This window comes from Barbus barbus (assembly GCF_936440315.1).
Source record: "Barbus barbus genome assembly, chromosome: 8".
NCBI classification, from domain to species: domain Eukaryota; kingdom Metazoa; phylum Chordata; class Actinopteri; order Cypriniformes; family Cyprinidae; genus Barbus; species Barbus barbus.
Genome location: NC_136736.1, coordinates 13,715,213 through 13,741,991, shown reverse-complemented (window position 1 = coordinate 13,741,991; position 26,779 = coordinate 13,715,213). Strand labels below are relative to the sequence as shown.

General features: G+C 40.8%; 1 protein-coding gene across 1 annotated transcript in view; it reads left to right on the top strand.

Moving 5' to 3' along the window:
• Nucleotides 1-26,779, top strand: part of epha6 (eph receptor A6) — a gene marked incomplete at both ends in the record, with an annotated part of 120,183 nt that overhangs the window by 37,261 nt on the left and 56,143 nt on the right. Inside the window, one exon of the mRNA XM_079423428.1 lies at nt 5,638-6,307. Within this exon, the coding sequence (XP_079279554.1) occupies nt 5,638-6,307 (670 nt within the window). The remainder of the gene's footprint in view (nt 1-5,637; nt 6,308-26,779) is intronic.

Sequence of the window (26,779 nt, the reverse complement as noted above, 5' to 3'; positions counted from 1 at the left end):
GGACCTGGTGCTCCGGCACCTCAGCCAGTTGGGGCTTCGGGTCAACTGGGAAAAGAGCAAGCTCTCCCCTGTGCAGAGAATCTCTTTTCTCGGTGTGGAGTTAGACTCCGTGAGTATGACGGCACGTCTCACGGACGAGCGTGCCCAATCAGTGCTGAACTGCCTGAGTTCCTTCAGAGGCAGGACAGTGGTTCCGCTGAAACAGTTTCAGCAGCTCCTGGGGCATATGGCATCCGTAGCCGCAGTCACGCCGCTCGGGTTGCTTCATATGAGACCACTTCAGCACTGGTTACACTCACGGGTCCCGAGATGGGCATGGCGCCGCGGGACACGTCGTGTGACCATCACACAATCGTGTCGCCGCTCTTTCAGCTCCTGGTCGGACCTTGCTTTCCTACGGGCCGGGGTGCCCTTAGGACAAGTGTCCCGGCATGTTGTTGTCACAACAGATGCCTCCAGCATGGGCTACTCTGGACGGGGCCTCGACTGCTTTGGCACATCAACTGCCTAGAGCTGTTGGCAGTGCATCTGGCCTTAAAGCAGTTCCGGCCACTGCTCCTAGGCCAGCACGTGTTGGTCCGCACGGACAACACTGCGGCTGTTTCGTACATCAACCGGCAGGGAGGTCTACGATCACGCCGCATGTCACAGCTCGCCCGCCATCTCCTCCTCTGGAGTCAGTCACAGCTCAAATCGCTGCACGCCGTCCACATTCCGGGGGAGCTCAATCGTGCAGCCGACGCGCTCTCACGACAGCTCACGTTCCCCGGAGAATGGCGACTCCATCCCGAGACGATCCGGCTGATTTGGAGTCGATTCGGGGAAGCTCAGGTAGACCTGTTTGCTTCCCGCGAGTCCTCCCACTGCCAGCTGTATTTCTCCCTGGCCGAGGCCCCCCTCGGCACGGACGCACTGGCACACAGCTGGCCTCGGGCTCTGCGCAAGTATGCGTTTCCCCCAGTGAGCCTGATCGCACAGACGCTGTGCAAGGTCAGGGAGGACGAGGAGCAGGTCTTGTTAGTTGCACCATATTGGCCCACCCGGACCTGGTTTCCGGAACTCACCCTCCTCGCGACAGCCCCTCCCTGGCGCATCCCTCTGAGGAAGGACCTTCTTTCTCAGGGGCTCGGCACCATATGGCACCCGCGTCCAGATCTGTGGAACCTCCATGTGTGGCTCCTGGATGGGACGCGGCAGACTTGAGTGGCCTGCCACAGGCTGTGGTGGACACCATCACTCAGGCTAGGGCCCCTTCAACTAGGCAAGCCTATGCACTGAAGTGGAGTCTGTTCGCGGACTGGTGTTCTTCTTCTTGGGTAAGACCACTGAAGATGCACGATTGGAGTGGTGCTTTCTTTCCTGCAAGAGAGGTTGGAGCGCAGGCTGTCGCCCTCCACCTTGAAAGTGTACGTGGCTGCTATTGCGGCCCATCACGATGCAGTGGACGGCCGGTCCCTGGGGAAGCACGATCTCATCGTGAGGTTCCTGAGGGGTGCCAGAAGGTTAAATCCTCCTAGGCCACCCCTGATGCCCTCCTGGGATCTCTCTATTGTCCTGGCTGGACTTCAGAGGGGTCCCTTTGAGCCGCTGGACTCAGTCGAGCTGAAATTCCTGTCGGCTAAGACAGCGCTCCTGACCGCGCTCACTTCCATCAAGAGGGTCGGGGACCTCCAAGCATTTTCGGTAAGCGAAGAGTGCCTTGTGTTTGGGCCGGCCTACTCTCACGTTGTCCTGAGACCCCGGCCTGGATACGTGCCTAAGGTTCCCACCACGCCCTTCCGCGATCAGGTGGTGAACCTGCAAGCACTGCCCTCGGAGGAGGCAGACCCAGCCTTGGCGTTGCTGTGTCCCGTAAGAGCGCTGCGCATATACGTGGAACGCACCCAGAGCTTCAGAAGCTCTGAGCAGCTCTTTGTCTGCCATGGAGGTCAGCAGAAAGGGAAGGCTGTCTCCAAGCAGAGGTTGGCCCACTAGATAGTGGATGTCATCGCCTTGGCGTACCAATCCCAAGGCGAGCCGTGCCCCCTCGGGGTGAGGGCTCACTCCACACGGAGTGTTGCCTCCTCCTATGCGCTGGCGCACGGCGCCTCTTTGGCAGACATCTGTAGAGCTGCGGGCTGGGCGACACCGAACACCTTCGCGAGATTTTACAGTCTCCGCGTTGAGCCAGTCTCTTCCCGTGTGTTGGGTAACAGGTAAGTGGCGGGAAGAGTTGGCCGGTGTCACGCTTGCTGCGCCATTTCCCCCTTACCCGGGGATACGAGCGCCTATTCTCTCCTCCAGTTAGTTCCCCGGACGGCGAACCCTGGCGGAGTTCCTCCAGCACCCCCGGCAGTCAGGCTGGGCGGAGCAGTCTGACGCCAGGCCCAGTACCGGTGTTAGCTTGCCCGGGTCTCCGGTCAGCCCCTGTACTCGGCTAGGTGCCCGTGTGGCCTGATTCCCTTCGGGTGATCCCACACGTGTATTCATCCATGGTACGGTTTCCCTCACGGTAAACCCGTGTCTTCCCTTTGACAGAGCTCTGTCAGACCCTGCTGGCAGCCCTCCTCCCTTCTCCTAGGTAGGATCTGCCCCGGGGTCCAGGCGTATGTAGCACTGCCCCAGGCTTGGGCCAGTCCATACCAGTGTCCATACCTGCCCTTCGGGCAGGGTGTGGCCTCCGTAGCGCCCTTCTCCGGAAGGCTCGCTTCCCCGTCGTTACTGCCGGGCTGTAACAACAAACAGGAAAGACTTGAAGCAGTCTTTCATAGAAGGTCGAAATCCCTTCCGATTTCTGGGGAAAGGAACAGCGGCTTGGCTATCTCCAGCAGCAATGTACTCAGTGGTCCCTGCGGGCACCAAGGTTAGCGAATTTGCGCTGGGGCGACGGGAAGGTTGCGACCTTCGCATCGCATTTGTCTGTCACGCGCTAGCTTGTCAACATCTGCATGCCACAAGGTCGTGACGGGGTTCAGGTTGTGGCGCTTTCCATAGACCCCTAATGTCGTCACGACATAACTCGTAGTGACCGACAGATAGGGAACGTCTCGGTTACGTACGTAACCCTCGTTCCCTGATGGAGGGAACGGAGACGTTATGTCCCCATGCCACAATCTTGAACCATCGCTGGTTGCCAGGGACACGTTCTCGTCTCCTCAGCGGAAAACCTGATGAGTGGATGCACCTGTCGCCCTTTTATACCCGTATGCACGGGGAGTGGCTCAGGTATGCAAAATCCACTAGCCAAATTTCATTGGCGTTTTCTCTTATCAGAGGCAGTCGGGGCTTCCAAGTAAATCCCCTAATGTCGTCACGACATAACGTCTCCGTTCCCTCCATCAGGGAACGAGGGTTACGTACGTAACCGAGACGTTATTTTAAATCATAACAATATTGTGCAATATGAGACATAAGAGATCTCTTTAACTCTTTCCCTGCCATTTTATTTTTAATGGCCAGCCACCACCAGCATTTTCAATCATTTTCACAAAATTTTCCCCCAGAATATTTTGTATGAATGCAATATGTCAAAAGAAAGCTTAAAAAAACAACAACAAAAAAACAACTTGAATGTGGGTAAGTTTTATAAAAATAATTCAACAATTTGAACAAAAAGCTGATAAAATCATATCACATCATCAAGCTGCGAAGTTTCTCTGCATAACAACAGATACGTGTATGTGTATGTAATTAGATGTATTACAGGTGTTTGAACTAGATTTAAGGATGGCACACTTGGCATTGCTCAAGGATCTCGCTGTGCATCTCTCAGAAGAGAGTTCATCTTTAGAGATTGCCATATGTTTGTTAAAAATACTGTAAATTAAAGGTTGTGCAAAAAAGCCCTTATATGAATTGGCTAACCAACAACTTATTTAGAATAATCCAAATTCGAAATAGTAGAACAATGTTAAGAACAAATTCATGTGTATATGGAGTGCCAGATGTCAATTTTTCATTTTCTTTTTTTTTCTTTTTTTTCTGATTGACAGATTCAAGTTGACAGATTCAGAATCTACTGTGCTTCTGAAACTCTGCAATCCAATAAAAAAGTGCATTTACGTGTTCATCACATGTATTCCACACATGCAGTGAGAAGCTTGTAAGCTGTCAGTTGTCCTGTCAGAGACGGCACCCTAGTGTATAATTAGCGATTCTGCCTCTTTTTTTCCTCAAAAAAATATTTCAAGTAAACTTTTTTTCTCATGTGGCTAGGATTGTTGCTTAGCCTGATGCTCGTTCCTCCAATGATAACGAGATCTCTCTGGAAGAGAGTACATAGAAAAGATGGGTTGTAGAGGGTTGCAGAACACTGATGCAAATCAAAAAATATGTGCAGTGACTTGCTGATTTACTTGCTATAATTATAATAAACATGGGTTTCCTAGTCACAAATCAGACATGAAAAGCCTTTCAAATTGTATTTTAAAGTGGGAAACTTTGAGATTAATTTTTTTTTATTTTATTTTTAAAATTTTATTTGTTTGTTTTTTCCCCTACGACATTTACATTGCCTTCTTTTGCCTTTACAATTATGTATATTCATGAGTATAAATAACCATTTCATGTATATTATATGAATTTTTCACAGCATTTTACCGAAATTGTCAGCTAGATGGCCTGGTAATGTTTATTTGATTGTCACTGTATAGGATGCTACATTTTAATCAAAATCTGTTAGATATTGATTAAATATCTGCAATTCATTTTGGCTTTAATTAGATTTCCCAAAGCAATAGGCAAGAATGAATGTGCTGGCCTCCATTATTCATATTCTTTCCAACAACAAAGCACTTGAATGTGATAAACTTGTTATTAAAATTTTAGAAGTGGGAAATAGGACATGTCTGATAGTATGTAAAGGCAGCATTATATCTATAAAATAATTATGAACATTAAAAATATATATCTTGTGTGTATTCAATTATTAATATTATTGTATTTTTATTGCTTTTGAGTTTGCCAAAAAAAATCAATTAATGAATTATTAGGTTTGCACATAAACTAGTGCTGTCAAATGTTTATTCACGATTAATCGCATCCAAAATAAGTTTTTGTTTACATTTACATTTAGTCATTTAACATTGTATACATAATATATACGTGTGTACTGTGTATATTTATTATATATATATATATATATATATATATATATATATATATATATATATATATATATATAAAATATATGTATATATACATACACACATACAGTATATATTTTGAAAATATTTACATGTATATATTTATATTCATATATTTTATATTGTATATAAATATATTTAATATATAAACCTAACATAGTTTTCTAAAATATATAAATGCATGTGTGTGTATTTATGTATAGTATTTATTTATACACAGTACACACGCATATATTATGTAAACAAAAACTTTCATTTTGGATGTGATTCATCGTGATTAATCGTTTGACATCTCTAATATAAACATATAGCCAGTGGTTCAATTTACAGTGAAACTGAGTTTTTCTTATGCTAATATGATGAAGCTCAATTCTGTTTGATTTCTCTGGGCTCCAGCAGCTTCTCTGAAACCCACAGAGAATTCACCAAGAACATTGCATTCATTCCTTTCTATTGCTTTCTCCAATTATCCCACTATCTATCTTCTCATTCCTCTGTCCTTTGCTCTCCACAGTGGGACGCCATCACGGAGATGGATGAGCTTAACCGTCCCATCCACACATTCCAGGTGTGCCACGTAATGGAACCCAACCAGAACAACTGGCTTCGTACAAACTGGATTCCCCGTCAAGCTGCGCAGAAGATCTACGTGGAGCTTCGCTTTACCCTGCGGGACTGCAACAGCATCCCCTGGGTCTCTGGCACCTGCAAGGAGACTTTTAACCTTCTCTACTTTGAGACAGATGAGCCGCATGGTGCCAATGCTCATTTCCATCCCAACGAATATGCCAAAATCGATACCATTGCCGCTGACGAGAGTTTCACACAGACAGACCTGGGCGACCGTGTTCTGAGGCTGAATACCGAAGTGCGAGAAGTGGGCCCAATAGCTCGTAAGGGTTTCTACTTGGCCTTCCAGGACGTGGGCGCATGTATTGCCCTGGTGTCTGTGAGAGTTTATTACAAAAAGTGCCCGTCTACCCTGAGAAACCTTGCAGCCTTCCCCGACACTGTACCGAGGGTGGATTCGTCTTCATTGGTTGAGGTCAGAGGAGCATGTGTTGAGAACGCTGAGGAACGTGACACACCTAGGCTGTACTGTGGAGCTGATGGTGATTGGCTGGTGCCACTGGGCCGTTGTGTCTGCAGCATAGGCTATGAGGAGAGTGACGGTCTCTGTATTGGTAAGTTCTAACATTAAATCCTGCTTTGTTTTCTGTATCCGCTATAGGCTTTGGCAGCAATGTACATATAAATAGATTATATAATTATATAATTAAAGATGCAGTCTGTAAGTTTTGCCTCTTTATTGTCATCTCTGTTTGAAACCTGCAATTTTAGTTATTTGTGGAATTATTTTCTTAACGTGGGTTGTGCACCGGCACAGCTCCAGCGCGGATGAATCTAAAGTTTTGAGGATTATGTGTGACTGTCAGTCACCGCACCGGTGTGGACATTTACTGACCTTAGGAGTCACAGATTCTAGCCAACGTCTTGGAAGAATGACCCAAATAAGAATTTTCACCGGATATTGTCATCTGAACGAGTAAGTAACACGTCTGACACTTTTGTTCTGACCAACTGTGGAAAAAAGCATTACAATAAATTGTGCTTCAATGGTGATTAAATATAGCGATCGGTTAGCTCATATCACATCAAACAGTGCAAATGATTATTACTGTTATACTTTGTTCTCAAATTGTTCATGTTAACAACATCAGCATTGTGTGACTACGTGTATGTAGTGTGTGTTAGCGTTACATGTAGTACTGTCTAATCTCCAATTATCATTCGAATTTGATTTAAAGAAATTCCTTTAACCCAAAAAGCAAATTATTCTTTTTTAGAACTGGTTGTCTTTAAAATACAAAACTTGTGTAATCCCACGTAGACTATCTGTAATCAGATGCACATTTAAACCTGGAATATAATCTAATTTCAGTTACTTTTGTTTCACAAATAAATAAACCTTTTTGGATTACAATCCGCCATTAAAATGATACGTTTAATTATTCCAGATGCTGTGAAAAAAAGGTTGTAAGCGATCTGCCACCTGTAGCATCCACACACGCGATAGCCCTCTATCCGGGACACCTTCTTTATGTTTACAGACATGACGTAATGACGGCATGCTCGAATTTCCCACAAATTCCTACCAGTACCACTCAAATTAGAAAAATGTATTACTAGCTTACCGTTGTGAATCGGGCTAAAGTAAGGAGACAGCTTTAATCACTGGCTGGTTATGTACTTGCTCAAAAATTTATTTTGTATCATTTTTAACCAAAAATGTTACGGACTGCAGCTTTAAAATATTATATAATAATAAGAAGTATTTTATACTCACTAATGCTGCATTTATTTGATCAAAAATACAGGAAGACAATAATATTGTGAAATATTGGTTCAAATGACTTTTTTCTCTTTTAATATATTTGAAAATGTAATTAAATAATTAAACTGTAATACTGTATAATATTATGATTTAAAATAACAGTTTTAAATTTAAAATGTTTTTAAATGTAATTTATTCCTTTGATGCAAAGCTGATTATGCAAAAGAAACAACAATGCAGAATGCAGTGCAATAATGCAATATTATTTAATGCAATATACAGTATAAAGCATTTTGAAAAATGGCTATAAAATAAAAATATCTGTAATGATTTATACATTTTTAGCCCTCTAACCTTTGATTAACCAAGCACTTTTTTTCCAGGACCCCTAATATTTAGTACATAGTGATTTTGCTGTGATTTTGATTGTGGTTTTTATTTATTTATTTAGTTTTGAAAGTTACAGTATCTGTATTTTCTCTGGCTTCAGATTTGCTCAGAAATGGGCAACCCGGAGTGGAGGTAAAACAAAGTGATTACAGAATCTTTTACAGAAAAATTACTGTCACTCCATTCCACTCACATATTGTATTCCAGTCTGAACATTGCTTGCCAACGTGCAAAGCTTGATACTTTACTTGCTTTATTTTTTTTGGAACTGTTTGTATTGGCGGAGAACAGGCTTTTGTCTGAAATGTACGTCACTCGATATCTGCTCCTGTATAAAAGCAATATCAAGGAGATAGTCAGTACAACAGCACTTTCTTGTGGCACATTGCTTAAATATTAAGTTAACAAGATATAAAATTAAGATTTTGGTCATACCACCCATCTCTGCTTCGTTCGTGATTGACTGAGAAAAGCCCCATTCCTGACAGCAGGTGAAAATAGATGAGAGAATTCTGCTGTGAACCAATGATGCAAGTAGATCACCTGTATGGAAAGAGGACGGGACAGTCATGATAGAGACATCAGTGACTGACTCGGTTCACGCTGCGGCAGCCTGTAGGGAGGTTCTGTGCACATGTGAGAGAATAGAAGATGGCAATGGGAGTCAAAGGCATCATTACATTGTCCTCATTATCATACATTAACTGAGCATTTCAACCATTCTCCAAGAGCTTTAAAGATTCTGCAGTGTGAGAGGCACTCATTTCCAGTCTCTTTCTCAGAATTTGTAAGATGCACCAGATGAAGTATTACTCTTATGATAACATGCTGTCTGTGATATGATTTAGACTTAGTGAGTACATCAAAAGTAAAGCTCTGCTGTCACAAGGCCGTTCAGTGCATCTCTACTACCTGCCTCCCCCGTTTCCTGCCACCTCTGTCTCTTCCTCTTTGCACATTATCTAAGCAGATCACTCCTCAGATTAAGGCTGCAATCGCACTGGCACCTGTCAAAGCCCTAATCAAATCCCCAGAGTCAGGGCGGCTCCTGCTGCAAAGTGAATCCATAATCAGCTCTCCCCTGCCCATCAGAGACCAGTTGCTCAGCATGGTGTTTTTTTTTTTGTGTGTGTGTGTGTGTGTGTGTGTCAGGGACAGAAACAGAGGAAGAGAGAGACAGATAAATTCCTGTATTTTCAGAGTATGTACTGAAACTGATGAAAAACTAACTTACATCCTGACTCACATCCAGATGTGTCAGTTCCAGTTTGGCACTGTCATGTATATTCTTGATTTATGTGAAGTGCAATTGTGAAAATAAGTTTCTCAAGTGTTGAACAATAGTAGTTTTAAAAATCTGGACAATGGGCTGTTTTTTTATAGTTTTTTTCAGTTGCAGTCACATTAGTGAAATTTCACTAATTTTAATAATTTAAATCAATCAATCAATCACTACATTTACGCCAGGCAACTTTCTATTGGTCAATGTAACCAATTAACTTGACCCACTTCAACCTGATGCAATTTACATTGGGAAAAATTCCAGCTTTACTCAAAACTTCTAATTGTGTGGATTCCTATGAAATGACTGGATTTCAAATGCAGAATATTGCCAACCAGCAGTAAATAAAAATCAGTAAATATTACAATTTAACAATATTACATTTACTGTAAATAAACAAAAAACAAAACCCTAAAACTTTAATCATGTGTTTCAAATGCTACAAGTATTTAAACATTGCAACATTTTAATGTAAAATATAAAAAATGTAGGTAACACTTTATTTTAAGGTCCAATTCTCGCCATTAACAAACCATGAACTACAACTTTTGCCTAAGTAAACTCCTAATTAGCTGCTTATCACAAGTTAGTAAGGTAGGTACGTTTAGGTATTGGGTAGAATTAGGGATGTAGAATATGGTCCTGCAGAATATTTTTTGTAAGTACTAATAAACAGCCAATATGTTAATATTAGGTATGCTAATAAGCAACTAGTTAATCCATCACAGTTTCAGGCTACGTCCACACGAAGACGGGTTTCTCCGTATCCGATCTTTTTTTTTTGCCTCAAATGCCGTAAACACGGAGTCGTCTCAGGAAATATCTGCGTCCACACGGAATCACTGAAACCGACTGAAAACGATGTAGTACACATGCCAGACCAATATGTGGCGCTGTAATTCTGCCACAGAGATACACAAAAAAAACAGAGAAGAAGACTTGGACCATGTGCGTAAACCTTGCGCGCTGAATATAAACTAACACACAAAGCAGAAGATTTTGCTTTAATAAAATTAATGAGCTCAGTAGGTTCTGCAGCACGAACACAGGCACGTAGTCTGACATTGTTGTTGTTGTTGTCGCTGTTATGTGACGCAGCGGTGTCTGATTAGGGGCGAGACGTGGTCTGATGACGTCATCGTTTCAGAAAATATACGGATTCGCCGTCCACACGAAAACATGAAACCGGCGTTTTCAAATTTATCCACCCTGGGACCCGGTTTCAAAAATGATCGGTTTCACTCTTCGAAAACGCCGGTTTCGTGTGGACGAAATGCCTATACGGTAAAATATTTATACGTATACAGAGAAACCCGTCTTCGTGTGGACGGGGCCTCAGTCACCTCCGTCGTCATCAGTCACCAGCTCCGAAACGCACCAGATCCCTGCCACCAAGATTGCGGATCACCCACACCTGCAGCCACTAATCATCACTCCTTTAAATATATGCTCCACTCAGACACTCATCATCCGGAAGTCTCCAGATCCTGTGTGCACTAACCTGTGAATCCTTACCTGATACCAACGTTTCTCCTGCGATCCTCCTATGAATTATCCGGTCCCCGTTGGTTCCCGATCTCCATCAATCCTGTGAAAGAGACTCTCTTCAGTCCTCAGCTAAGACTTATTGAACTATTCCAATCTCCAAGATACTCACCCGCCTTTCTCTCCACACGATCTGCATTCCTTGTCAATAAACCATCCTGATGTTTCACTTACCTGTTGTTCCCGACTCTATTTGTGACAGAAGACCGGACCAAAAACTTAACAGCATGGAGAAGGACTTGGCATTCATCAATGTAATTCCTCAGGGTTGGTGTCGCAACCAGCCGAGAGTCACCAGTTTCATTTTCCAGAATGGTCGGGAACTTGAGATTTATGTCCGAGAGTTCATCAACTGCATTTCCTGGGCAGCGGGGGATGACCTCACTTTAATGGAGGGTTTTTGGATCGGGCTTGACGACGGGATCCGATTCGTTACGCCCATGGCCGATTCATGTTGGACTCTGAAGTGCTATATCAACTTCGCCCTGTGGATAGTGGAATCAGCATTCACCATGGGTGAAGTGACCACGGCCACCGCAAGCCCGCCGTCCGTGGGGAAATTCACGCCACCGTCTGCAGCCAATGCAAGCCCGCCGCCGTCCGCTGTTCTCCCAAGCCCTCCGTCTGCGGCTCACCATTATGTATCGCATTATGTATCCCCCAATTGTAAGTCGCTTTGGATGAAAAATGACTAAATGTAAATTAAGAACATCTTTAATATTGGCTAATAAGCAACATGGTGACAATTATTGTGCTTCCCTATTAAAAAAGTTCATTTTACCCACAAGGAACAACGTTTTTGGTAACTCTTAAGCACTTGAAAATAATTAGCCACGGATCTCTGCCAACTTTCAGAATCTGTTTCTTCTCCGGTCCCTTGGCATTATGGGACAGCAGAAGTGTTCACTGTTTGCACACTTCAGAATCCCAGCAGATGCAGTACGTCATCCTTGTATTGTTTGCTTAATGGATGATGAATGATTTTTACATTCTACTCATTTGACATTCGTCTGGAGAGACTGTCTGTACTGTTGCCGGACTAATGCTCTGGGGCGCCTCCCACTGCTGTGGCGCTTTAGAATCTCGTTGCCCGCTGCTAGTCTGTGTTTCACAGCTCTGCTTGAAGAGATTATAGCCTTAAGGGTTTAAAAAGCTTGTCACGCTCTTTTTGTGTGTTGCTCTTTTTTGCAGAGCAAGTTGTTCCACTTAAAAGCAGAGAGATAAGTTAATCAAGGCATTGTATGTTGCTAATCTCTTAAAGATGAAGTGTGAAATTTTTCATGTTAAAATACTTTATCCTATCATGGTTTAATGTGAAGAGACAACTACAAGTAAGCCATTTTAGGGTGTATTCCTGAACAGTTTGTACACTGTGGTTTTGCAGCTCTTTTAAAACATTGTCCCGTCTGTTTGAGCAATACAACATTTCAGCAGCTCAAACTTTGGAGTCTGGCGGCTGGAATGTAGCATGAAAAGGGTGATAGAGTCTTTCAGAAACCTTTCTTAGAAAAATATAATGAAACAATATTTATGGTATTTGGAATAGGATACTACCATATTATATACACTGTAAAGTGCTTACTATTTTACTATACTTCGCTTATTTTTACTACTTTATTGATTTATTTATTTTTTGACTTTTGTATTTTAATTTAAGTTTGTGTTAAAGTGTTTATTCTTGGCAGTTTGATCAAACGGTTAGTCACAAAAGAGATGAGTTGATAATACGTTGGCATTGCATTGTGAGATATAATAGTCTTCACAGGGCTCTGGTTCTCTACATTTTTTATTCAAAAGCCTCCTATATAAGTGTCATGGTGCACACAGCAGGGAGGAACAAGGAACACGCATACGAGAACGTAACTCAAATAATAGACTTTCTTTAATGAAGACAGGGCAGGACAAGGCAAGGCAGACATCAAACACCGGGGATAACGAGTAGACCAGATGAAATCTAACTGAACAGACAGGACTATAAATGCACAGCATAATGAGACAGACACGGCTAGACACGAATCAACTAATGATTACATCAGACAAGGACAGGAAGCAAACCAAATAAGGGCACAAGAGGCAGGAACACATGACACACACGACAGAGGTCTGACATAACGCTCTGTGGGACAGGCCCCTCAGGACAGACACGGAAACATACACCGGACGGGGCCTCCAGCGTGAAACAGACAGCCGAGGGCCGAGGAGGAGCAGGGAGCTCAGGAGGCCATGGCAGGTGGTCTTCATGGCCGTGGCCTCATTCCTCGGCCCGGCCACTCCACCCGGAACTCTTCTACCCCCCCAAAATTTCCCTGGGGCAGCTCGGGGGTATCAGGGTGTCCGGGACCAAACGAACTGGCACAAGTTACAAAGACCTTGGTCACTGGTCAATACGGCGGCAGCCGGCTGCCACTACAACAACGGTGGCAGCCAGCCTTGATTGACCATCTCAACGGCGGGGACCGGTGGGCTGGAGGAAGCGAACTAGAGGGGCCATGGACGGCGGCGTGATACCCCGCGAACGGAGGGGGTTCGGAGAGCCGCGAACGGCGGCGTGATCTCCTGCGAATGGCGGGTATGAGTCAGCGGTGTTCCAGCGGGCATTGAGTTAGCGGCGCTCCGGCAGGCTAGGGTGAGCCGCGGATGGCGGTGTGACTTCAGGGAGCCATGGACGGTGGGTGGACTTTCCACACAGACCGCGGCCTGAGACCCGCGAACGCCGGGCAAAACACAGGAACAAAAAAACACTAGAAAACTAGACAAATTTTGTAATGCACCTGCAGTTATCATTCATTTGAATGTGCGACATACCTTGATCCTAACTTAAGTTACTCATATTCGTATTGCACCAGTAAATCAAGAATGGCCGTTTCCTTATAAAAATTCCTTCTGTCTTTTTTTTTTTTTTTTTTGCTATACAGATTTGTAATCTATACAGAGCTGTCAGAGTTGTCACATTAATCTCTACTGAGGTTGTACAATTAGCCAAAATTGTGTGAGCATATGTCTAGAAAATGTAATAACCAGCTTTTGGATTTATATATTTTGATATGGATGATGGAAAACACAAGATGAGCTGATTCTTAAGCCTGCAAAATGTGTTTTCTCCTCAAAGCCTGTTGTTTACTTAGGCCTTGGAAGGAGCTTTCTTCAGTCTTGATCCTAATCATGTCTGACTGCAACCAGAAAGCAAGGCAAATATTGTTTCATCTGTATTGCATTAATACAGCAATGTCCTGTATCTTTTTCCACACCTCTGATCATAAGCGCAAGGTTCATTTGGCATATCTCTCTGTATTTGTATTTGTTTCTTCTGCCAGGTCTCAACTACATGCACCAGATTTGTATCCATTATATCAACACCTGTCTGCCGTTTGCTCTCCTTCCATGTCGTGTTCTGATTCTCCACTATGTTGCATCAATGCTCTGTTCTGCCAGCTGTGAGGGATTGTTGGAAAGGTACATACTGAATGTGTGTGTTCTGACTTTAAGTTTACTTTGCCCCAGGACTGAAGGAGACGAGATGGAGACATTGAACCAATCCAGTAAATGCCAGATAGCTTATTTAAATTCTGCTGCAGAGTGCTGGACTCTCCAACTGTTACCATGAACTATTGTAAAATTAACCTAGTCTGAAATGTAGTTACAGTATTTTTAAACACATCAAATCTGGATGTATGCATTATCTCATCTACCAGCCACTGTGGCAGCTGACTTTTTAAGAAATTTAAATTGACATTTGACAAGAAATGGTTTTGCTTAGACAAAAAGATGCACGCTTGAAGAAACACATTTGATCATATCGCGAAACAAGTCATCAATGTGTGTGTCTGATTGGCTGATTTTCAGGCTTCAGTTGCGCTTTGCTGCTCAAGCATGTCATGGTTTATGTAAACAAAGAAATGTTAGAACTTTTACGTTTATGTTGAGCAACCTCAACATAAACACTCCAAATGAACTATCTCAGGAGGTGCTCTGAGCTTAGTTTACTTTAAATCTATGGTGTGGTTTGATTGTAATGTGCAAAGCTTTGGATGTTTTCTGGTTTTTTTTGACATCTCCTAATTTCAAAAAAAGTGGACCAAATAGAGTTGCATTTCATAGGTTCAGTTCAACTCTGCATCACTAGCTGACGCTATGGGAACATTAAAGCTATGGGACCTTATTAAAACTCCAATTTGTGAGAGTGTTGAATTACCTCAATTATTGGCTGATTTTAGTGAAATCGCAGGATCTAATGGCTTGTCATCAAGACATTCAGACATTTCAGCTGTTTATGGATCAATTCAGAGATGGGCAGGAGTCCATGTAGGCCTGTGTTGCAGTTAAATGGGTCTCATGGTGTCAGTGTCTCCAGTGTTACTGCTGTGCCTGGTTCATATGAGATCATTTCAGTGGTGAGTCAATGGCAAAAGAATTTGTCCCCATTGGGCTGCTTACTGAAGACTGAGCTACATGCAGGTACTGTCATACTCTGCTTGTCTGGAACCAAGTCTTTTCTTGGTCTTTCCCTTTGGTATGGTTGTTCATTTCTAAACATTTTCAACAGATGCATATCTCATAGGCTGAGGAGCGGTTTACAAGAATGGTCTGGCCAGTGGCAGTTGGAAGGATGATGGTTGCTAGTCTTCTCAAATGGCATGTTAATTGCCTATAGCTGATGGCGGTTTTCCCTAGCCTTGAATTACTTCCTCCCAGATCTGCAGGGCTTCCATGTCATGAAGTTTGAATCATAGAGTGGATAATTTTTTTGAGTCACGGACAGACATCAAGGAAGTGGAGGTTGCATCCTAAGATTGTCAACCTTATTTGACAAATTTTGGCAGAGGTGGAACTGTTTGCGTCCAGCACTGTGCTCCCTATGGTTCACTCGGTCTATACCAGTTCCTGTGGGAATAAATATTTGGGCGAAGGTTGAAGTACGATACTTCCGGCTGTTCTGTGGAGAGTACAGAAGGACAAGTTCCAGGTTCTTGGATCTGGTCTCTCATTTGGAGAAACCTACTTGAAGAATGCTGGTCACAGCGGACCTTCTCTCTCAGGTTCTGGGCTTGCTATGGCACCCCCTTTCAGATATTTGAAGGCTTTGGGTTTAGCGTCTGAACTAGGCACTCTAATATATTCAGGCTTTCGCCTGATATTGATAATAACGTTCTGAATGATAGAACCCCATCTACGATACATCTCTGTGCTTTCAAAGTGGCATTTACATATGTCCTATGCAGACAATTCAGAGTGGATATTTTTATCCAAAATATTCACAAATTTGCTAGGTATGTCATGAAATATATGATATTCGTGAATGTGTGAGTTGATCTATAATGTGTGATAGGTGCTAGGGATGTAACGATTGCCGGTTTGCCGATAAATCATGATAAAATTCCCTACGGTTAGTATTACCGTTTATTATTTTAATTGTCATTAAAACCGTATTCGATTACCACGATTTGAACAACTCACGATAAATAAATACTGTCCAGCATAAAGCACAGTTTTCAGTAACAGTCTCACGTGCGCACAGCAGCAGAGTAGTTTTGTTCTGAGTGAAAATAGGGGAGAGGGTGCTCGCTGCAGAGCCAAATGCGAGGAGCTGGAGCTCTTGCTCCCCCTCGCTGGAGGTAATGTGTGGATATAGACACCTAACCACACCCTAACCCTACCCCTTACCCTATCACTAAACATAACTTCACCCATTAGTTCACACAGAGGTGGAGCTGGACATCCAGAGAAGGGGAGCTGGAGGCCATTTGACTCTGCAGTGAGCAGTACTTGAAATAGGGCGAAAAAGCTGGGAGGTTTTAAAAGACTGCTGAGGGAATTATGCAAATGAATTTACGAATGAATGAATTATATGAATGTACCTCTGAAGGTTCTGAATGTCTTCAGAAACGATTCAATGGCATTTTGTTTTCATCTTCGCTCCATGTAATACCTAAAATAAGTGTTCTTAATCGCAATACTGCTCCGCGGTGGTTACTGGAAACAGCTGTATTGAGCTTTTCCATAAGCGCCACCTAGTGTCAGAGAGTGGATTTACAGAGACTTATATTTACATTCAGCTTGTGTTTTAGTTTCTGTCTGGCCAAAAACGGACCGAATTTGCATGCCCTGCTGTAAATTTTGACCGGTTGATGAAAAACAAGCTTATGGGGATTCTACACATTTAAACAATTCAGATAAGTTATTTAGAATTATTTTTGGAGCAGATAAAATACATATAATCATTTATTAATCAATTATAATTTTGACTTAATCCTTTTCTTTATTTAAAGGCTGAAATGTGAGGTTTACATTTTTATGAAACTTTTTCAACGCTTTATTTTAACATTTACATTAGATATTTGAACATGCTATTAAACTGTAGTCAGTCAAGTTGTCATTTAAAATCCGAACATCATTGGTCATGTTATTGTTTTAGTGATTATGCAAACAAAACGTCATTTTATTTGTTGTTTGTTGATTTTTAAATTTGAAGTGATATTATTTGTCGGTACTTTTTGAATATCTCCAGCACGCTTTTGAGTTTAAACTGTTTTAGACATGTCGCCAATTAAGGTAACAGTGCAATAGACAATAAATGGAAAATAAATCAGCTCCTATAATATTTAGTTGAACAAGAAGAAAACCTGCTTCATTTAGCCTATGTTGTACTGCACCATATTCCTGGAACGTGCCATTGAACAGAACAACAAAGACATCTGTTTGGAAGGATTTCAATCCGTTTCTTTTCAACATGGACTTAAGAATTGTTGTGTTCCAGTTAAGTTGCATTTGTGACTGGCCCCATTTCTGCATCTCGGCATGCAGCTAACAGATAATTACAGTCATTTGTTAGATTCACAGCTAATTTACTTCTTTCTTTCTTTTTTTCTCTCCCTCTAATTTTCTTCTTCTGCCAGTCTGTCTCTGTCTCTCTTTCCCTCTCTCCCCCTTATTGTGAATTTTAATTAAACCATCTGCTAAATAAAGCCATTCCTGGTATTCAAGCACACACGCTTGACCCTCAGCACTCAGAGTTGTTTCTGCAGAAATGAGCCTGTATGACACTTTGTTGCTTTTCTTCTAGTGTAGTTTTCACAGCATCAAACGTTCCGTTCCTTCCCTCTGCATGAGGTCACTGAGGCTAAAGACACAATGATGAATTGTGCAAAATGCGCTTAATTAAGTTTGCCACAGTCATCTGGGGCTGTTTTATTTCTATAATTGTGTTTTTGTTTTGTTTTCACAGCATCACTCTCTTTTTCTTTCTTTCTCTCTCTTTTTTTCAGACCTTAGCCAGACCTCTTACTGAATTATGGACACTACTCCACATTATACAGAGGAACAGAGGCAAAGCAGAAACTTTAAACTTTCTGTCCCTTTACTCTTTTACCCCAATTACAGAGACACTTCAGAATATTGCCAACTCCTGTCACTCAGAGAGAAACTTAAGAGTACCAGACCTCCTTTATTTCTTCTTTTTGTCCCCCTCTGCTGTTTTTTTTTCTTCTTCTCTATTACTGAAACAGTAGATGAGTGGACACCCCCACAGCAGGAGATGCCATGAGAGTGTTTCTCTCCTTTCCTTCCCCGTCCTTTCTTTTTGCTTAGTCATATCAGGCACATGAAGCTTCAAACACTGCTCTGAATCTGAAGGTGGGGAGTGGGGAAGCTCTCTTTTCAAATATTCCTCTAAAAATTTTTCATTGTTTAAGCAGTGCAGCCAAGGTGAAGGGAAATAAGGAAAAGCTTACCGTTTTAGTAAGTGACAACACTATAGAGATCTGCAGCAGACAGTGTTTCAGGTTAGATAATAAAAAAAAAAAAAAAACACATCAATATTTTGAGAATATTGCATCTACTTTATGCCCGTGTACAGTGAGAAAACCAACCACAGAATTGATTGTGCCAAATGCAATGTAGACATTTTACTGTCTTGTCTTTAGCAGGATGAAGAGAGCTTTATTAAAGTCTTCTACAAATCTAAAACTATAAAATATGGCAAGAGATGGCATAAAACTCCTCTAACAGTAGTGACAGTTATTCCATGGAGTGTCCATCAGTGTTGGGGAGGCTTGTGCAGTTTACCAAGCTAAATTAGTTAAACTACAGTCAGGCTTGAAAACAAACAAGCATAAATAGTAATACTTACAAGCTATGTTCAAATTACACTGAAGCTTCTTAAAACCAAGCACACCAAAAGCTTGTCATAATGTGCCTTTAGTTGACAGGCACCTAGTTTCTATTTCTGTATTACTGACACTACAAAGCTACTTTATCTACCTATTATTATTTACTTATATGTATATGATTGATTTGTCTACATAACTTCAGTGGGATCAAAATTTGCCTGGTCTGTTTGTCTACTAATTTAAATAATCTTTCATTTCAATCATATGTTTATGAAGTTGTAGAAAAAAAAACGTAATGATAAATATAGAATGAGTCATGTTTTATACCAGTGGATTTCACCATTGTATTAAAGTCTGGTATCGCGCTTGATTGGTTCAAGTGAATTAGAGTGACTGCATTCAACTTGAAGCAATAAACCTAAATATAAACAACAACCGTACTGTATATAATTTGTAAGGTTCATAAGGAGTCGAAAAAAGCAATTAACAGCAGCATTTAACCAAATATTCTAACAAAAAAGAACAATGCTGTGTATGATCCATCTAAATGAAGTGATTCAATAATGCAAGTTGATTTATTTTGCATGGAGCCAGTCATTTTACCATTTTAAAATCACATGATAAAATCACAATCAATGCCAATTGGTTTATCCTGGTAGCTCCAATATTAATAATGGTTAAATGTTTGTATCAACCTATTTCTACAATGGCATCAATAATCAAAACTTCTTTTAGGCGTGCAACATGACTTATGTTTTGGGCAGCACAACCATTTTTGCCATTATTCATGGAGTCATGAACATTTCCACCAAAATTTGTAGAATGAATCTGACTATATAATAAGAGAGAGGACCACTGAGATGAATTGTGAATTTGATTTATTCCTTCAGTTTGCATATGAGAGCGGTTTTGCAGAGATTGTAAGAGGACAAATGCCTAAAGTATATAGTTTAGTGCAGTATTACTGATATGTAGTGCAGAATAACTAAATATGCAATAATCATTCAAGTGTTAAGATAGCAGTGATGCAATGTCTTATATAATTGTATTGTACAATTATATTCTGTATTCTACACATACAGTATTGTGTATTCTGTAGGAAAACATAGAACTGTGAAATCACAGGGTGATTATGTTAATAGTTTTTTTTTTTTTTTTTTTCAGTCATTAACATGAACTGCTGGCGGCTGATATGAGAGTTTTGTAATAACGTTGTTGACATAAACTACATAAATTACAAATTTGTTTTTGAGGCTTTTATATTAAAAGCACAAATTAGATGTCCTGTATTGCCCTGAACCAGTAAATTGTTCTGTCCTACAGAGTGAGTATACCATACTGGTACCCACTTTACAATTGATTTTGTTACTAGTTTTATTCAGTTTGGAATTTAAGGATCTTAATTAAATAAAATAGCTTTTGCCCTTTCAAGATACATGCATCTCCCTTGTGAATATAAGAAATGATCAGTGCACATATACGGAGCACACAGATTAAGTTAAATGGAAGCTCAAACATGCTTGCTTAGCATGTATGAACCAATAAGGTTATTTTTGTGCATCAGCATATTTGATGTGCTTTATATATGTGTGTTGATCAATGTTTAAATCTGAATAAAAGCCTAAATCTGTTCATCATATAAAGCGATCATGTCTCTTCGGAGGACTTGTACTAAACAGCTCAATTCATATGAATTACTATTACAATGTCTTTATGAACTTTTGAAGTATCAAATGACATTAATTGGAGGGACAGAAGGTTGCATTATAAATATATTCATTTGTGTTTTGAAAATGAACTAAAGTCATACATGTTTGGAGCGACATCAGTTAAATAAATGACGACATCATTTTAGGTGAACTATCCCTTTAAATTAGTGAGTCACTACTTTTATTCATGCAAAGTAGTTTTCCCCAGCACTGGTGTTCAAAGAGACAGAGATATTTGAAAATAAATCACTGCTTTAGGTTGTAAGTAAAGCTATTGCATATGGAAATGCAAATTACACAAGTATTCATTTATTTTCAAAAGGCTGTCAACAATCTTCGACCAACAGTCTACTCCCTAGTGGGGAGGAGAGGATGTCTTGGTATGCTTGATAGGTGATAATAAATGTTCCCCCTGGCCTGCTGTTAAAAAAAAAACAAAACAAGTTGATTACCTTTAATGGAATACTATTGCCGTAGGTAGTGTGTCTGTTGTCTACGCAGACGCTTTAATTCTCAGCAAGTGGAGTGATGCGTATGAAATGAAATGTGCATTCAGACATTGTTTACCCACAAGCGTTTGTTTGAGTATGTGTTTGTGTGTATTTATATTTAACCAGACACAGTAGCTACAGAATAACTTGTTTGTTTTTGTTCTTCTCATCTATCTAACACCTCCGTGGGAAACCAGATGTACAGATGCCGACACGCATAAATACCCACAAGTTGTGCACCCCCTCAACACATCCCCCTCAGATTCCTACACATTGTTCACCAAATCCTGTTGAAGCCACTCTCATAAATCCTGTATAAATCCATATAGTCATCTGACGTAGAATGTGAAGCAGTTCTGCTTCCTTTCAAAGCTGCTCGTGTTGATATTCAGAAGACCCAATCAGGCCCCTCAGAGTGATAAACGACTGGCCATAGGCCATCATAGCTTGCCCATCCATCATTGCCCCGTCAAACTTGCATCATTCATCATGCTGATCTGATGTGTAAATATTAGCAGCAGTGTTTAGGGATGGAGCCGGTGTGCTGAATAGCATCAGGAAGGGGGAGAGATAAACACAGACAGGCTGACAGACAGACAGAGAGAAAAAGGATTCATAACTACAGTTTCTGATTTGTCAGAATGTTTCTTTGAAAAAAATCAACCGTTTTGTTCAAATATTATAAATGAAAAAATCCAAATCAATGTCATGAGGTGCAACCAGCATGCAGAAAAAGAAACAGAAAACAGAAAATGATGTGATAAAGTGGAACCCTGAAGACCAGACTGTTTTAAAATCAACAAGTCTTTAAAATGTCAGATTATTTATGAATAAAAAAAACTAAACTTTTTATCTTGAGAAATGGGCTACCAAAAAAATGGAATATCGTGAAAAAATTATTGTTTTTGGTAACTTATTTCAAAAAGGTAAACTTTTATATTTTCTAGATTCATTACATGTAAAGTAAAACATTTCAAAAGTTTTTTTTTTGTTTTAATTTTGATGATTAGGCCTTACAGCTCATGAAAGTCAAAAATCCAGTATCTCAAAATATTTGAATATTTACATTTGAGTTTCAATAAATAACCATCCCTACAGTATAAATTCCGGGTATCTCTTGTTCTTTGAAACCACAATAATGGGGAAGACTGGTGACTTGGCGGTGGTCCAGAAGACAATCATTGACACCCTCCACAAAGAGGGTAAGTGACAGGAGGTCATTACTGAAAGGTGTGTATCAAAGAGTGCTGTATCAAAGCATATTCAATGCAAAGTTGACTGGAAGGAAGAATTTGGGTAGGAAAAGGTGCACAAGCAACAGGGATGACAACAAGCTTGAGAATACTGTCAAGCAAAGCTGATTTAAACAGAAGAGCTTCACAAGGAGTGGACTGAAGCTGGATTCAGTGCGCTCAAGAGTCACCACGCTCAGACATCTTCAGTAAAAGGGCTACCAAGCCACTTCTGAAACAGAAACAATGTCAGAAGCATCTTACCTGGGCTAAAGAGAAAAAGAACTGGACTGTTGCTCAGTGGTCCAAAGTCATCCTTTCAAATAAAAGTACATTTTGCATTTAATTTGGAAATCAAGGTCTGGAGTCTGGAGAAAGACTGGAGAGGCACAGAATCCAAGCTGCTTGAAGTCCAGTGTGAAGTTTCTGAAGTCAGTCATGATTTGGGGTGCTGTGATGTCTGCTGGTGTTGGTCCATTGTGTTTTATCAAGTCCAAAGTCAATGCAGCCGTCTACCAGGAGATTTTGGAGCACTTTATGCTTCCATCTGCTGACAATCTTTATGGAGATGCTGATTTCCTTTTCCAGCAGGACTTTAGCACCTGCCCACAGTGCCAAAAACACTTCCAAGTGGTTTGCTGACCATAATATTACTGTGCTTGATTGGCCAGCTAACATGCCTGACCTGAATCTCATATGGAATCTACGGGATATTTTCAAGAGAAAGATGAGAAACAGTTGATCCAACAATCCAGACGAGCTGAAGGCTCAATAGTGCCTCAGCAGAGCCACAGGCTGATCGCTTCCATGCCACAACTCACTGATGCTGGAGTTTGTGCTAAAGGAGCCCCGACCAAGTATTGAGTGCAGAAATTAACATACTTTAAAGAACTTGAACTTTTCTGTTTTGCAAATCCTTTTTTTGATTGATATTAGGAAATATTCTATTTTTTTTAGATACTGGATTTTTGACTTTCATGACCTGTAAGGTCTAATCATCAAAATTAAAACAAACAAAAAAACTTTTGAGATGTTTTACTTTACATGTAACGAATCTATAAAATAGTCACCAAAAAAAAAAAAAACTTTTTCATGATATTCTAATTTTTTGAGATGCACCTGTAAATAAATATGTAAATGTATAATAATATTATATATGAACGTATATAAATTTTATATATTAGCATATATGTCTAGCCCATACAAATATGGTTCATGTATGTCTAATAATTTTTTATCATATACATGTATGTCATTTACATTTATATCCATCCCTAAGGCCATAGATGTTTATATTTTATAAGTAAATAAGAGAAAGATAAGTATTTAAAAAGTACTATAAAAACATGCAGATATTTTGTATGCATGTTGTTTTATAAAATATATATTGTAGACATGATATGGTATAATTCCATAAAAAAAAAGTCATCACATAGATATTAACACATACTCACAAACTTATATCCTCATCTAACCAGAAAATGTATGTATGTGAAAGCTATATATTGCCTTACAGTATATGACAATATGACTCTTGATATGTAATTTATTCTAATTCCATATGGGCTGGAAATGTTGAAAGAAACTTTAGTTGCCAGATAACTTCTCACAAACCTGTGATTTCCCATTCTTAGGAAGCAAGCTTAAAGCGTATCCAGCTTTACTGTATTACTATTGCCTGCAGTTAGCTTAGAAGCTAACTGTTCCTTTTGATATCATGAGCTTTTCTTCAAAAAATCCTCAAGCTGATCTAGCAGGGCAAGTACGGGGCCCTGTTTTGGCTAGAGGAAGGGGGCAATGCAATCAGGACAGATCATAGCCCAGATTGAACCCAATTCTCAAAAGCAACACATCTCAACATGTCTGGAGCACATGAGTTAACCTCCAATTGAGGTGATCCTACATTTAATCAGTCTGGCTATGGAGAAGCTTTGACTGAGAAACATAAGACTTTAGATAAGTTGAGTCTACATACTAAAATGTACTAGCATTAAATTAACTTCTTTAGAGTAGAATTTAACTGAATAAAAGGGTGTGGGAGTGAATTTAACCTCGTATGGATTGATTTAGCGTCGGATCCTTTTCCCGGATAGATTTGCACCGTCTGGCTGCACGTTTCTCCTTCGGTATTGCATTCGAAAACACTGCTCTCCTCTCTCCTCTTGCCATTTGTACCTGTTCTGCACTCTCTGCTGTAGGGCCATCCATCACAGGCAGCGCTGCATTGCACAAACAAGCTGGAGTGCTGCTCTATCCTGCCCCTGCAGAGCTTTCATGCCTGTGAGTGGATCTGCGCTCCCCACTCATCCCTTCAGCTTCCGTATAATATTAAAACCACCATGCCAGCCTGCAGCTCCAGATCCTTCCTCCGTCTGACAGAACCCAAACCCTTTTTAACTGAGTAATCTCTCAGTTTACAAGGCACCTGTTTCCTTGAGGCGGCGCGGGGGCGGAAGAATCCTCTCACTTCAGCTTACTCATTCGTTAAGCCCAGCCAGGCTCTTCAGAGCTGCGAATGAAGATGCAGAGCTGGAGAACTTTCCAATGTGATAATTGCACACTGCAGGCATCCCTCCGCCGAGGAGATGACATTGACGGAGGTGAAGGGATAAATGGAGGAAGCTTTAAAGTGATTCATGCTTTCATGCTTCACGCTTATGGGAACCAGCAGAATGGGGAGGATGTGCAGAAAGACCCCCGGTTTTGTCGTCAGTGGAGTCCGAGAGGCAAATATGGAGAAGGTTATGTTAAGGAATGCTGTATTCTATCGTAGCTGTGCAGTAATTGGAGGTGTGGAATAATTCAGTAGCCAAGTTACCCGTTCACATGTCAGGCAGAGGAATGGGAGAACTCCACGGCTCTAATTGAGCTGGGTGAAGTCTGGTTTTTAGCCTATAAAGTGGAGGAATTACTCAGCAAGTAGCTCAATTCCTGCAGAGCTCTTCTGTAAATGATCTTAAAGTCTTTTGACAGGTGAATATGCAAGAGAGCGGAAGAAACTCGATCGTTTATCGCAAAAGACGAATGCTAAAACAAGACAAAATCCAGACATTTAGTGCCATTGAGGAACCAGCTCCTGACTGAAATGACAAACCGATGTATAATGGGTTTAATTTTAAGGTGTTTAATAAGAGCAAACAGTTTTTTTCTCCTTCACCCAGGTGAACATATGCAAAAATATTCAGCTTATGTAGATTCACAGTTTGCCAACAGTTGCGTCGCACCAAGTTGAAGCCTGAACTTACGATGACTTCTGCTTCCCCCCTCTTTTTTTTCTTTTTTTTTTTTTCCCGAGCGCCGCTTCAAAGGCCAGTGTGATCAAAGCAGTCTGAGCGAGAGAAAGGGAGGGAGGCAGAGGCAGGGAAAGAAAACTCCCAATCGAACAGAAGAATGCGCAAACAGGGCTGTCTACACAAACAAAAGCAGTGCACCACAAATTCGCTCCTTCTTTTTTCTCTTCAGAGCAAAATTTCTGTCAGACAGACTCAACATCTCAATTGACGCTCTCTCTCCCTGTCGCTATTTCAATTTCAGACCCCCAAGCTCGAGTGCATATTATAGCAGCTCTATCATGACCCAAATAAGACATCATGTTGCCTGTGACACATTAGAGATCAACTTGAAATGATGTTTAAAAATGAGGAAGAACAGTGCTTACAGATGGCAAGGGAGCTTTCGGTTCTAACTTGTTATACGAGACAACACATTGAAGTGCAGGTTTATGCAAACAAATGTCATGTTTTCTGGATTTTCACTGCATGGGTTTCTGATAATAAATCTGATTATACTGAAATCTGATTTACTTTTTAATTAAAAAAAGACTCCAAGCAACCAAACACACTTCACTTCTTCTGAATTACACACAAAATTAAATTCAGGGAAACGTTTCAGTGTAATTAAAAAAAAAAAATGAGAAAAATAATAATACTGTACTAACTGTATGGATCATTAAAAAAAAGAAATGTTCAAATCAATTTTCATTGTGTTCATGTAGATCTGGATCTAATTTCCATTCTTGTGGTTATGCTCAATTAAAATTATTCTTGCAGTTGCAATGAATTAAGCAAATTTTAATTTTTACATATTTAAATTGATTGCACAGTGCTGTTTGTGACGAAATGTGTGACGAAAGAGTTGAGCTGAACTGGCTGTTTTTAATAATATAAACTTAAGTAGCAGCAAAAAAGTGTTAACAGACCATTTTAATTAAACACTGCTGTATTCTTTCATTTTCTTCCTTGTGGACTATAAAATCAAATAGGAGAAACAATGCTTCCAAACAATATCACTTATTTTTAGCCCTCTTCAACAAACAGACAGTTGTGAACAGTCATGATGTCTTTGATTTTCATTCTCAGAAGGTGAGAAAGGCTCTGAATACTAATGTGTGACTATTGCTGTGCGAGATTATAGGAAGGAAATTACAATCAATTAACATGGGATCCAAGGCACTCTGTTGTGCTCTTAAAGGAGCACATCTGGCTCTGAGTTCTAGAGTGTTGTGATAATGAGAGGTTTGAGGTAAATTAAATGATTTCTTGGGTAGCACAGCCTGTGATTTTTAACA